The sequence below is a fragment of the Penicillium paradoxum genome (genome assembly GCF_028828445.1).
Source record: "Penicillium paradoxum strain IBT 22861 chromosome Unknown utg000005l_segment0_segment0, whole genome shotgun sequence".
NCBI classification, from domain to species: Eukaryota; Fungi; Ascomycota; class Eurotiomycetes; order Eurotiales; family Aspergillaceae; genus Penicillium; species Penicillium paradoxum.
This window is the reverse complement of record NW_026643183.1, coordinates 689,727-703,423: the sequence shown is the minus strand read 5'-3', so window position 1 is coordinate 703,423 and position 13,697 is coordinate 689,727. Positions and strand designations below refer to the sequence as shown.

Below are 13,697 nucleotides of genomic sequence, written 5' to 3'. Positions count from 1 at the left end.
GCATGATTTCACAGAATCTGAGTGTCAGTACATTCAACCAAAATTGGTCAGTATAGTGCGTATGCACCACAATCCCACCACGGAGTATCTTGTCCCAAGAACTAGCGTCCAATTCCGTTTTATAGCTCATGTGGTCCTGCTCCCTAGACTCCATCATATCATCGGTTTACAATATGTAGCTCCATATTAAGTTTGAAGCAGTAGTAATGTATAACGTAACACTTGAATGAGGGTTCAGTTGTTTCACTCATTCATCTTGCTAAAGAAAGGACTCGACACATAAAACGGCCGCTCAACAGGTGTCGCATCATGCTCCCTCTCCCCACTCCCTGTCGGTCCCAGAAGCGACTGCATTCGCGCCCAAAAAGCCTCATTCTGAACCAACTTCCCCACAGGCTTCACTGTACTCTGTTCTCGATCGAAAAATCTTGCATCCGGCTCTCCTTCATACGTCGACTCTGGACCATCTATCCATTTCTTCCCCGCCCGCAGACACTCATTCTTCATTTCCTCCGAACTCCGATTAACCATCCTCTTCCAGAACTCCCCTTCTCCAGATGGAACAACACCAGCCTGCTCAAGCATTCGAACAGCACCAGCAACCCAGTCTTGGCAATTGCCAATCCCGAACTCGGGTATGTTAGATTCGTCGTTCCCAAACGCGGTGATCAGACTCGCAGTTTGTTGGCTCTGCTCGGCAGAGAGAGAAGCAAGCTCGCAGCGACCTTTCAGGACTGGGTCTTCGAGCGGCTGTGTCCGTGGATCGTAGATGAAGTCTTCGTCTGTAGGGTTGCGTATGTGGTGCATTTCGCAGGTTGAGGAGCCGTGCTTGTAGATGGCGACTCCCATGTGCGAAGGGCCATCGCCGAGCTTGGAGTCGCCGCGACCGTAGATGTTTATTGAAAGGCCGTGAGAAAGAGACGCCATAGTGTTGAGTGGTAGTTTGGGAGTGTGCGGTTAGGCAGTTTTATCTTTGTCCTGCCCCGCACGAGGGACTGCTGCCTCGAATTCACCCACAAGCAAGGATACCTAGGCTTGGTGAGTATACAGCCCGTAATGGCCTGTCTAGGGTTTGCACGAATGAAATATTGCAGTACTCTAGATCTAAAAGGGGCTTTGAATGTGATGACATGAGAGGAGATTTTATACGCTGCTTCGAAATAGCAGATCTAGCGAATGTACAGCTCAATTCCAAATGCGACTTCGGGAATTCTGTCAGGGCACTAATCTTAGGGCGTTCACACCAGCCATTTCCTCCTGCGCGCTTGGGTACCGTCAAGGGTGAGAACTGCCTCTAACTGCGCCCACACCACCGCCAGCGTTGCCACAACCAACAGAACGTCGACCATGACACTGGTATTCTCATAGCTCGGTGGTCCAATATTTTGTTGGTTGTGCCCACGGATTAAGGCATCTGCGACTGGGGTTCTGACTAGCGTTGCAAAGCCTCGCACCATGTACAGCAGGCCATTGACACTGACAAGGTTCTGCACCCCAAACAGCTCTACGAGGCCCGTCGGACATAAGGCAACGTATGCCGAAGCGAACACACCGTAAAAGATGATAAAGGTGGTAAAAGAGTGCTCCCAGTAGACTGAGTGTTCGACAAGCACGATGGTAGCCATAATGCCAGGACAGAAATGGCGGAGATGAGCGTTGCCGGGACTAAAATGTTCAGTCTTCCCATTCGATCTGCTGCATATCCGATGGTAACCTTGCCGAATGCATTTGTAGCGTTAGAGATGGCGATAAAGTTCACCGATGATGTTTGGGAATATCCCAGTGTACGTGCAAACGAGGCGAAGAAAAACACGGGTGTGTAGTAGGCTGCCGATTGCAAAGCTGCACTGAGAGCATGGGCGATGAATTTTCGAGTCCTGACTACGCGCCAGTCGACCCGTGGTAGGCGGAAGACACTGGGTGATCGCGCATTCGCAGCATTCTCCACCTTAATGCGGCTGATTTGGCTTGTGGGCCAGCGTGTGAACATCCCCGAGGGGTAGTTGAGGCGATGATGATGGTAGGTTGGCTATAGCAGTATTATTCCGGTGCGTTGCTATGAGCGATGGCGGTACATACAGCCGATGGAGTCCGGTAACTTGATTACTTTCATCAAGCTGCATCTGATCTAGAGCCCGCTCCATCTTGCATAACAGATCTTCGTGTGTTCTCGAAAATAGCGAAGGTGAATGTGCAGTGTTCAAAGTCAATATGAAGGATGACGGCAAATACAACAAGGTTGAGGGTGGTGGGAAGTGATGGGGAGAGGTGAGATAAGGGCTATAACTTGTGAGGAAAGGAGTAGTCAACCCCCGTCGACCTTGACGAGCTTCAAGATTGTCTTTCGACTAGGCCTTTTGACTAGGCCTTTTTACATAAAACCCTCGTAAACCCGGTTTGGCCCTACTGAGGATATTCACTGGCCTGTTATACAGCCTCCAGGGTGTCCAGGTCATAGCTGGCAGGGTATGATATATCAATATAATGCTTGTTGCTATAGCGTAGGTTGGAATGAAAATTGGGCTAAGGTCCAGAAGTGATATGGAGACATTGACGGGTAGTTTTGCCCGCACAGCTCCTTATATATATGCTCTTATTCACTTTATCATGACTGTCAATGATATTTGACAATAAGGGATCTATCAGATGCCTATTTAAACAAAGGAGTTTGCTCTTCCACCAAGAGACAGTGTGGTGTGATTAATCGACACATCTACGATGATACTACATAAAGTATGAATAACCAAAGCCCAAAAGCCGGCACGAAGATAAAATTACTCGAATAAATCTTAGTAACTTCTAATTCTTGCCCTAAGCCAGGCACTATTGCCGCCAAGTAACTATATCTTGGCCTCCTAAATACGAATTAGCCTCAGCCCACCTCCACACGTAGACGCCAGATGCTGCCCCCTTTGCATAGCAACTCAAACCGATGGAGCCACTATTTGCATTGCCGAATTACCAAATACGCATTAAGGGAAGATACCCTCTTGGGTGTGTGGACACAGTCCAGCCCTAACAATGTTCCTAGGGGTGTAAGTCTGCCCCTCTCCTTCCCCAGAGAGATAACTACATGTAGAGACAGGAGCGACAAGGTACAACAGCACAAACCAGGAGATCCGCAAGTTAGCCGAGAGCACAAAACACCAATGGTTCCTCCACTAATACGCATTTTGAACCCAACGTTTGGTCATAATCTGAAGCCCAGTGGGAGGCCTCCCTCCTACGGCTAAAATTGTCTTGTCTACAGGTATCATACGACAGCTCTACCGGAAAGGTGATATCCGACTCATATTCCGCCGACATCCATATTAACAAGAGATTAAGTAGCCAATCCTTGTCTCACCAATACGCGGCTATTCTCGCAGAACCAACCCGCATTGTTTGAGAACCCCAAGAAAACAGGGAAGGGGGTCGAACCGGACACGCGCCTATCGCCGAATGGGGAATGAACTATGTCACTTGGGCTTAGTTTCACCTGTCAGGCGTTTGAAAATGCGCCAGACCAGTCGCTGGGCTCCACTAGGGCTTTATAGATGAAATTCGCCCCACCGGTGGCTGTCAGAGTCCATGGATCAGCAGTTGGTGTGATTTGGTTTTTTTTTCTTCCTTGATCTTCAGCAGGGATTTATTCGCGACGATCCTCGAGAAGCTTGCTGATTGGATGGATATGTTCTCGTTATTCCGCTTCAAGCTGTAAACCCCGAATCTTGCGGGATGTAGAACCGAAGAGCCCACTGCCGCGTAGTCCAGTATGACAGGAAGCTGTCCAGTTGTTGGCTTTAGCACCAGCTCAGGGCCTACAGAAGTACTTGAACAAGCCTATATCTTATTCGAACCCGATTTTCGGTCAAAGAAAATCCCCGTGGGCTAAGTAGTAGAGCCGAAGAGTCCATCGTCTATAAGCGACAATGGATTCTTCACGAGGCCCAGTCTCCCTCTGCCCCATATCCACTCTCTGGAACCATTGTTTTCTGACAGGTGGGCTAGCCCAATATGTTGAAGATACAGAGGTATGATACAGCATGTAGGGTTTCAATAATGGGTTCAAATGATACTGGGAATAGGATCTCTTATGGAAGTATTGAATTGTCTGAAGATCTAGATAATATCTGCCTTTTCCTGCTATTTATGCCCCTTTGTGTGCCGAGGATCGGAGTCCTTAATTTGGCCCCTAAAGGTGGGCTTTTCGGCAGAAAAGACAAAAAGGGCGTAGCGTTGATAATCCTGCGGATGAGAGAATCCTGCCTTAGGTATAGTTCTTAACACGCCCCCTTAACGTGTAGCCGTTGTATATCGTAAGATTATGTTATTAGGGACTGAGATGAATGAGGTTTCTTAGTTAAAAGGTGCAGCTTTTAGACTATAGGAAGGTGTAAAACTAGTAGTTTTGCACTGCGAAAGACGTAGGGGTTTATTCTACCGAAAGTCTATATATTTTAGGGTCGAGGTTTAAACCTACGATAAACTCTATAAATTTAGGAGCCCCGAGGGGCTTTGTTAGTCTATCTATAATATTTTTAGTCCCTTTTATATATATAAGCTTGATTTTTCCCCTTTTAACTTACTCGCGGATCTAGTGCTAGTACACGTCGATATATTTTAAACGTCCTAAAATAGTAGGGTTCTTCGTTATCGTAATCGTAGACTAGCTATCGCTATATAAAGGGATAGGGGGGAGGTCTATACTTCCTTAGTAAAAATTAAGATCTTTTAGTAGTTTTCGTAGCTAAATTACCTCTCCGCTAGCAATTAAGAGGGCTATATATTTAGCTTCGGCGCTTAATTTTACTATACTAGTCTACTTTTAAGATTTCTATAATATTAGACCCCCTACGAGGAAGAAGATATACCTAGTCCTACTTTTACTTTCTAGGGCTAATCCGTATAAGGCGTCGATATACCCCTAGAGGTCCTAATTAGGTCTAGATTAGTATATAATTACGTAATAGCTAGTACGTCCTATATAAGTAATTACTCTTTATACTAGATCCTCGTGTTTAGCGTTTAGGTTTATAGTAAACTATAAAAGTATACTTACTACGAGTGAGAGATCTAAACGTATAACTATACTAGTATAGTTAATCGAGCCTATATCGGATTAGTACTATTTTACTACCTTACTTATAGCGGTAAGGGTCTCTTCCTTTATTAGGATAATAGATAAAGGGATTATAGGTCTTAAAGTTACGGTTTTTAAGAACCTTTCGACGTATATTTTTTACGAAATTATTATTTTTCCTATCTCTCTATTATATACTATTTTTATCGAAAGATAGTAAGATAGCTCGCCGAGGTCCGACGTAGACTATTTTATTAAAATAAGGTCCTTTATAGTTTTAACGAGATCCGCTATAGAAGCTATAATTAAAAGGTCGTCGACGTATATAAAAATATAGACGATTATATTAGCGCCCCCTTAATTATACTACGTATAAAGATATAGGTTAGAAGTAGATCGTATAAAGCCTTTCGTTAATAAGTAGTCCCCTAATATATTAAACTAGTTTACTACTAACTATTTTAGACTATAAAGACTCTTTTTTAGGAGGTAGACTTTATCTTAGATCTCTAAAAAATCGGTATTATCTTCGAAATCTTTAGGGTAGTATATTAAGAGTCTCTCCTTTAGTGTAGCGTTAAGATATATAACGTTTATATTAATATAAGCTATAAAAAGCTTCTTTTACGTAATTATAGCGAGGAGGATCTATAGCGTGATATAGCTACCTATACTAGTAAAGGTCTCGGTATAGTCTAGATCTTCCCGTTATTAGAAACCTCTCGCTACCTAGCGAGCCTTAAATTTTAGGGGGGTTTCTATCCGCGTCGAGTTTTAGTTTATATACCCACTTACTAATAAGGATATATATATTCTTAGCGGGTACGGGGGTAGGGATTATCTCCTAAGCTTTAATTAAACTAAGCTATTTAAACTCGATTTTTATAGCGCGGTGCCACTAAGGCTAAAGAGGTAAATTACGTGCTTATCGGACTAATTTAGGGTCTTCTATCTATTTAGGGTCTATATTTTTTAGGGTTATTAGTAAGGGTAAGGTTAGGAGATCCTTAGATAATAGGGTTAGTCTAGCTTACGTATATAGGATAGTAGTGTATTATACTAGATCCTATATACGTTTTTTATCTACCTAAGGTATAGTGGTATAGAAAACCTTATTTTAGATCTTATAATTAAGGTTAGCGAGTTCTTCGGTAGATAGTCTTAGTAGGTCTACTAATAGGACCGATTCGTTACTAGAACTCTCGTCGATAAGTCTAAGATCTCCCTCGGAGTCCGAAAAGGAGTACTTTCTTCGGCGGAAGAAGTTATAGGGGTCTTTTCGGCGGAAGAATTTATAAGGTTTACATTATTTATAGGGTTCTTAGGGTCTGTAAGGTTCTTAGGGTCTATAAGGTTCTTAGGGTCTATAAGGTCCTTAGGGTCTATAAGGTCCTTAGGGTCTATAAGGTCCCTAGAGTCTAGGAATAGGAACCTAGACTATTTTGCCGACTGTAGGGTTTCTAGTAGGACTAGGAGATTAGGATTATTATATAGGGTCTAGTCGTCTCCTTCGTCGAAAATAACGTCTCTCCGGGTTATAATCTCTCCCCTATTTCTATCTACGTTTAGACGCTAGATACGGTATTATATACTATAGTAGCTACTATACCCGATAAGTCTACCTATCTAGGCGCGGGGCTATAAATGTCTACTTATTAATATACTAACTATAGCCCTAATCTCTTCGGGGCTTCTTATAACGTAAGCCTTACTACCGGGTATCCGTAGGAATAAGATATTAGGTTTTCTACCGAATCGTATTTTATATAGTATCTAGTTTAGGAGACCGTCTCTTTTTCTACCGAAATAGATAGTAAGGTTATAGGTTATTATTACTATTTTTATTAGTTCGGGCTATAATATATCTAGGAGTCTAGTATCGTCGAGAATAGCTCTAGTACGTTCTTATACTATTCGTATTATTCTTTCGACTTTACTATTTTGCCTATATACGTATAGTGCTAAGAAATATAGACGGGTGTTAGTGTCCTTAGCCTATTTTTATAGGCGGAAGTTATTAAACTCTCCTCCGTAATCTAATTAGAAGGCTCCGATCTCTAGTCTACTAGGCGGTAGTATTTTACTTCCTATTACTAGTAGCGGGGGGAGATCGGGGGTTATAAAGGTCTTAATTATTATCTCCTTTTCGGCGGAATATAGTTTTACTATTTTAATTATAAGGTCTAGAACGAAGTCTTTATAGGAGGTAAACTATATTTCTCCTTATCTATCGAAGTCGTCGATACTAATTATCTAGTATCGGTAGCTACCTCCCTAACCTTTAGGTATTTTGCCCCCGCCCCCTAGATTAAGGTATACGAGATCTCCTATTTTACTAGATCTATATAAAACTAAGGTTCTACGGGGTACGAGCTAAGCCTTTCTAATTTAGTAGTAGCTATAGGGTCTTTTAGGGGTAGGTAGGCCTATAATATTAATACCTTCTATAATTTTTACCGTTTCCTATAGGGGTTTAATCCCTATATAGTATAGTCTACGGTACTAGGTATCGATATTAACCCTATCCTTTTTAAGCTTAGTGGGTGGCTCACTAGGGGGAGTCTCGCTAGGAGAAGTCGAGGTAGTCTCTAAGGACTATTATTTTAAGCCACTAGACGAGTTTATCCTCTATATCTTTATTACTCTACGGGTAGCGAGTATTTCTATCTTTTCTGCCTAAGAAAAGGGTCCCTTTTTCGGCGGAAGAGATATTACCTTTTTCGGCGGAATAGCGCCTTTTACTAGTTAGCTAGGTGAACTTACGGCGTTTTCCTATTTTTGCGTATTTAGGCCCCCTAGCTAGGGGTAGGGGTCTCTTAGTGTTACGACCCTCTACTAGGAGAGTGCCTTATAGGCTAGATCCCGCCTAGTCTAGTGACCTAGAACCCGTGACCTAGTAGGGGTAGCATGACCCCCCGCCAGAGACCGCACTAGGGAGACTAAGTCCTACCGGGTTAGGTGACCTAGTCCTATGACCCGCTAAAGGTCATCTATATAGAGACTGCTAGGGGAACTTAGCTCTTTAGCGATTAGTTTATAAATATACTAGTACCCTACTATTCCTTTACTCTAGTTCTATATTACCTACTAGGACCCGCTAGCACGCCGGTCCTAACATTCTAATCGCTAAAATCTTAATTAAACTAGACCGTTAGAATACGTAATATCGATAACTCGACGTACGAGCGACCGCCTAAGGGGAACCTTAGCCCCGATCGCGGAAACGAACGACGTCCCGGGACCCCTATAACCCCTACTAGAAGAGGCAGAGATATAGGGAGTCGACGATAACTCTTAGGGAGGAAACCCGCCGGATCCGATAACCCCGACCGAGGTAGATAAGGAGACGGAACTCCGAGAGTTAGAGACCCTTAAAAGACGTCTAGCTCTAGTAAAGGAGAAAAATAGGATCCGCGCGGAGCTATAAGACGAAGAAGAAAACGTAGCAATCCTATAGGCGAGAATATAAGGATCTAGGATCTATTAGGGTTCGCTAGGTAGTACTACTAGCTAAACTACTTACTAACTACCCGATACTACCTATACGAACTCGATTATATTGTAAGAAAGTGCCGGAGGCTACCTATCCTATTAGAAGGAAGCGAGGGAACTATATATACCCTATAATATAATAACGTATAGAGCTAAGAGTTCGGGCGAATATAATCTCTTTAAGTCGAACTAGGAAGCCTTTTAGAATAGATACCCTAACTAGTTCGCTAGTAACGTACGTAAGGTAGACTAAGTGACTAAGTTCCTAGCGCCGAAGGTTAATATAATATAGATAGAATACTGTAGGAATAACCTAGGTACGACGTTTATCTAGTCGGTCTTCGAAATATAGGCGCTCGCTTAGGTCACCGACCCTATCGAGATATAGCGAGAAGCTAAATATAACTAATAGTAAATAACGTAAGCTAAGTATTAAGATATATACTAATACGCCTTAAAGCTTACCGGACTCTATAACCGCCTAAAAGATACACTAACTAGATAGATAAGAATCGACTGTTTAGAGATAGATATCGTTAAGGAGATATAAGACGAAGTAAGGAGGTTTATAGCCCCCGCTATAGATTAATAGGACGACTAGGTAGCCTTCTATAACTAAATTAAGAAAGTAATACTAGGTAGGATATTATATCTTAGAGAGGCTAGGAAGATAGCGCTAAGAAATACTATAGACTCGTAAGGATCTAGTAGAAGACCCTTTAAGGAAAATAGCGCCTTCCCCGTATAGTAAGCTACGATTACTACGGAGGGTAGAAAAGCTACTATAGGGTCTAAACGAGACTAGAGCGGAGATAGTAAATTCTATAACTTCTATAGTAAGCCGGGCTACTATACGAAGGACTACTATAAGAAAGCTATAGTAAATACTATAGCCGCGGAAGAGTTAAAAAAATAGACGACCCTATACTATAGACTCCTATAGTATTAGGGATAGTTCTCTTTAGAGAACGTAAGGGAGTATACCGAGTACTTATCTATAACGCACTAATATTAGACGTTAAGACTAGAGCCCTAACGGGGGTAGCTAAGATACTAATAGATAGTAGCGTAACCTAGAGCTTCGTAAGCTAGAAATAGATAAAAGAGAACCTAGAAGAGATATATATAATAAGTACCTATCTAGTAGAAGCCGTAGACGGGTATAAGATCCCTTTATATAGAAGTCGAGAAGTATAGCTTAGTCTAATAAACCGGAATAGAACCCGTAGAGTTATTAAAATAACCTATAAAGCTATAGATATAACGATCTATAATATAATTCTAGGAATAGATTAGCTTAGACTAGTGAATCCGGATATTAACTAGGTAACTAATAAGTAAGCGTATAGAAATATAGCCCCGCTAGAGATTAAAACCCTCCCGCTAGAAGATTTCGAGGAAGAAGTAAAACTATAAAGTATACTCGGAGAGCTATACTTAGACGTTAATAAGATTACCGGGGAGTTTATAGTAATACTAGGGGCAATATAAAGCTCGGATAGGACCCCCTATCCGGTATAACCCCTAACTAAACTCCCGCTAGAATACTAAGATCTAGCTATCGTAGCGAGTAAAGAAGGTACTATAGCCCTTCTAACCTATATAGAGTATAATTACGTAATCGAGCTAATACTAGGTAAGACACCCCCTTAGAGGCTAGTATATACACTATCCGCTAAGGAGTTAGAAGTCCTCCGCTAGTATATTAAGAAGAACCTCGAAAAAGGCTAGATCCGATACTTAAAGAGTTAATCGGGTATACCTATCCTCTTTATACCGAAGAAAGACGGTAAGCTTAGACTCTATATAGACTATAGAGGGTTAAACGTAATCACTATTAAGAACCGCTACCCTCTACTACTAATTAATAAGTCCCTAATAAGATTATTAGGAGTATAGATCTATACTAAACTAGATCTATAAGATACTTACTATAGGATCCGTATAAAATAGGGAGATAAGTAGAAAATAGCGTTTAGATACCGCTACGGATATTTCGAATATACGGTAATACCGTTTAGACTCGCGAATACTCCCGCTACCTTCTAGACGTACGTTAATAAAGCCTTAGTAGGACTTATTAACGTCTACCTAGTAGTATATCTTAATAATATACTAATCTTCTCGAAGGATAAGGAGACCTACGTATACTACGTCCGAGAAGTACTAGAATGCCTAATTAAGTAGAGGTTATTTATTAAACCTAGTAAGTATACGTTCTATATAAAGAGGGTCGACTTCTTAGGCTTTATCGTCTCCCGCTATAGAGTTACTATAGACCCTACCTAAGTAGAAATAATAAGCTAGTAGCTAGAGCCGACCTATATCTTCGATATATAGTAGTTCGTAGGCTTCGCTAACTTCTACCGACGTTTTATTAGGAAATAGTTAATAATTAGCGCCCCCCTTAATAATCTAATTAAGGGGCTAGACGTATAAAAGAAAGGAAGAAATAAGCGCTAAGAAGGGTTCGTCTTTATAGAAGAAACGCGAGAAGCTTTTAAAAGGACTAAGACCGCTTTCTAAACTACGCTAATACTTATACACTTCGACGCTACGCTAAAAACTATAATAGAAATAGATACGTTAGGAGCCGCTATCTATATAATTATATTATAGCTCTATAAAGATAGATACTAGTACCCTATCGCCTTCTACTCCCGGAAGATATTAATAGTAGAGAGAAATTACTAGATCGGCGACTAGGAAATACTAGTAATCTTTATAGGGTTTAAGGAATAGCGCTACTTCCTCGAAGGAAATAAGCACCCGATCGTAATAATAATAGATTACGCTAATCTCGTCTAATTTATAACGACTAAGGAGCTTATAAGACGCTAGATACGCTAGGTAGAATACCTTATAGATTTTAACTTCGTTATTATATTCCGCCCGGGGAAAACGAACCCTATAGACGCTCCTAGTAGATAACCCGACTATATAGTAGACGAGCTACCGGACGCTATAAGTCGTAATATCTTTATATAGAGACTTAAGGAGACTATCGGTAAAGGCGCTAGTTACTAAAGGGATCTACGGGATATAATATACCTAGGCGCTATAATAACTATAGTATACGTAGAGATCCTTACTAAGCCCGCGACGAATAGACTACCGAGTCGAAAGGAGGTACGCGAAGTAGCTAAAGGAGAAACCGTATATACCTACGAGCCGCTAGAAACTATAGTAGAACTTATACTTAAGATATAGGCGAAGAATAAGTTCTATAGGAATACGCTTAGAAGGGTATAGGAAACCGGCGACTTTAAATAACCCCCGAAGACACGATAGAGCGTAAGGAGCTAGGATAGACTACTAAGATATAATAACTACGTCTATATTCCTAAAGACGAACCCGCAATCTACTAAGAAATTATAAAGATCTACTACGACGATCTATAGGTAGGCTATTATACGAGGAAGAGAACACTATAGGCTATTAGACGTAAATACTAATAGAAAACCCTTATTAAGGATATATAGGACTACGTCCTTATATACTAGATTTACTAGTTTAATACTATTAAACGCTATAAGTTATATAGACTACTCGAACTACTACTAGTACTAGAGAGACTAGGCTAGTAGATAAGCGTAGACTTTATTATAGGCCTACTACCCTTAAAATAGGAGGGGAAGGCCTACGACGTAATTATAGTTATAGTCGATCTATTTTTAAAATATTCCCTTTATATTTCCTACACTAAGGATATAGACTCGCTAGAACTCGTAACCTTATTTTACGAAAAGGTTATACCCCTATAAGGAATACTAGAAAACCTTATTAGTAATAGAGGTACCGTCTTTATATTAAAATTCTAGAGTTATTTCTACTACCTCCTCGCTATAAGATATAGACTATTAATAGCCTATTATCTATAAACCGACGGGTAGACGGAGAGATAAAACTAGAGTATTAAGTATTACCTACGTAATATAGTAAGTTAGTGCTAGGACGACTAAATAAGATAGATCCCCCTCGTATAGATCGTCTATAATACTACTACCTATAGCGTACTAAAAATATCCCCGGCCGAAGTATTACTAGGATTCTAACCGGAACTAAGAACGTTAGTGCTAGATAGGAAGATAGAAACCTACGACGACGCCGAAAGCCGCGTAGAGGAAATACTAAAGATACGAGAAATACTAAGGAAGCGCCTAGAAGAGTCGAAAACTATAATAAAGCGAGCCTACGATAGGAAATATATAGAGAAGTCTTTCGTAATCGGATAATAGGTTATACTAAGAAATAAGTATATTAACTTAGGACGACCGTATAAAAAGCTAGATAACCGCTATATAGGACCCTTCGCGATAGTAGGTATAGTAGGATAATAAGTATACTAGCTAATCCTTACGCCGAGATACCGTAAGATCTACCCTACGTAATATACTTTAATACTAGAGCTATACTACGGAGATCCGCTAAAAACTTAAGAGCGGCCCGATCCTATACTAGTAGATAACTAACCTAAATAGGAGATCGAGAAGATCCTTACCGATAACCGTAAGGGCGCTAAATACCTTATTAAATAGAGAGGATATAGGTATAAGGAAAATACTTAGGAGCCGAGAGAAAACGTAGAAGATATACTAATATTCGAGAGCTACTATAATAAGAAGAAAGAATAGCTAGAGTGTATAATACACTAAGGAAGATCCGTAAAGAAGAAGTTAATATAACCTAAGATCTACTACTAGATACGTTCCGGGAAGGTTAGAAGGACCGGAGTAGGCTTAAGAACGCCGAACCCGATAGCTAACTACCGAACGGACCCCTAGAAAATAACTAGCTACGTAAGTATATACTATAGATAGGTTAGGGGAGGATCTAGAATACTAATAAAGATAAGGAGCGGACGAAAAATATCCTAAAGAGACTATAGACGTATAATAAGGATATATAGGAGTTTATCGCCGAAAAATAAGACGAAAAGTAATATAGCTAACACTCTCTAAGGATATAACGTAATAACTACCTATACTAGACGAGTAACCTCCGAGATACGCCTATATCCTTACCGCTATATACGTAACCTAGCCCGAGGAGGCGCCCGAAGCTAACCTATAACCCGACTTATTAATAAAACCTACGCTAAAGGGGGCGGAGGGGGTAGGGGAGGTAGAGGGGGCGTAACGC

The 13,697-nt window shown here is 41.0% G+C and overlaps 2 protein-coding genes across 2 annotated transcripts; both read right to left on the bottom strand.

Annotated features, from left to right (window-relative positions):
* Window positions 1–243: 243 nt before the first annotated feature.
* On the bottom strand, window positions 244–927 carry N7457_005299 (uncharacterized protein; the record flags this gene model as incomplete). The annotated part of the gene is made up of 1 exon (XM_057176344.1): window positions 244–927. One exon carries the CDS (start codon window positions 925–927, stop codon window positions 244–246), a length of 684 nt encoding a protein of 227 aa, XP_057030646.1.
* A 311-nt stretch (window positions 928–1,238) lies between these two features.
* Window positions 1,239–1,990, bottom strand: N7457_005298 (Major facilitator superfamily domain general substrate transporter; the record flags this gene model as incomplete). Its single annotated transcript, XM_057176343.1, has 2 exons — window positions 1,239–1,679; window positions 1,715–1,990. The coding sequence occupies 2 exons, from the start codon at window positions 1,988–1,990 to the stop codon at window positions 1,239–1,241; spliced, it is 717 nt and encodes a 238-aa protein (XP_057030645.1).
* Window positions 1,991–13,697: the final 11,707 nt, after the last annotated feature.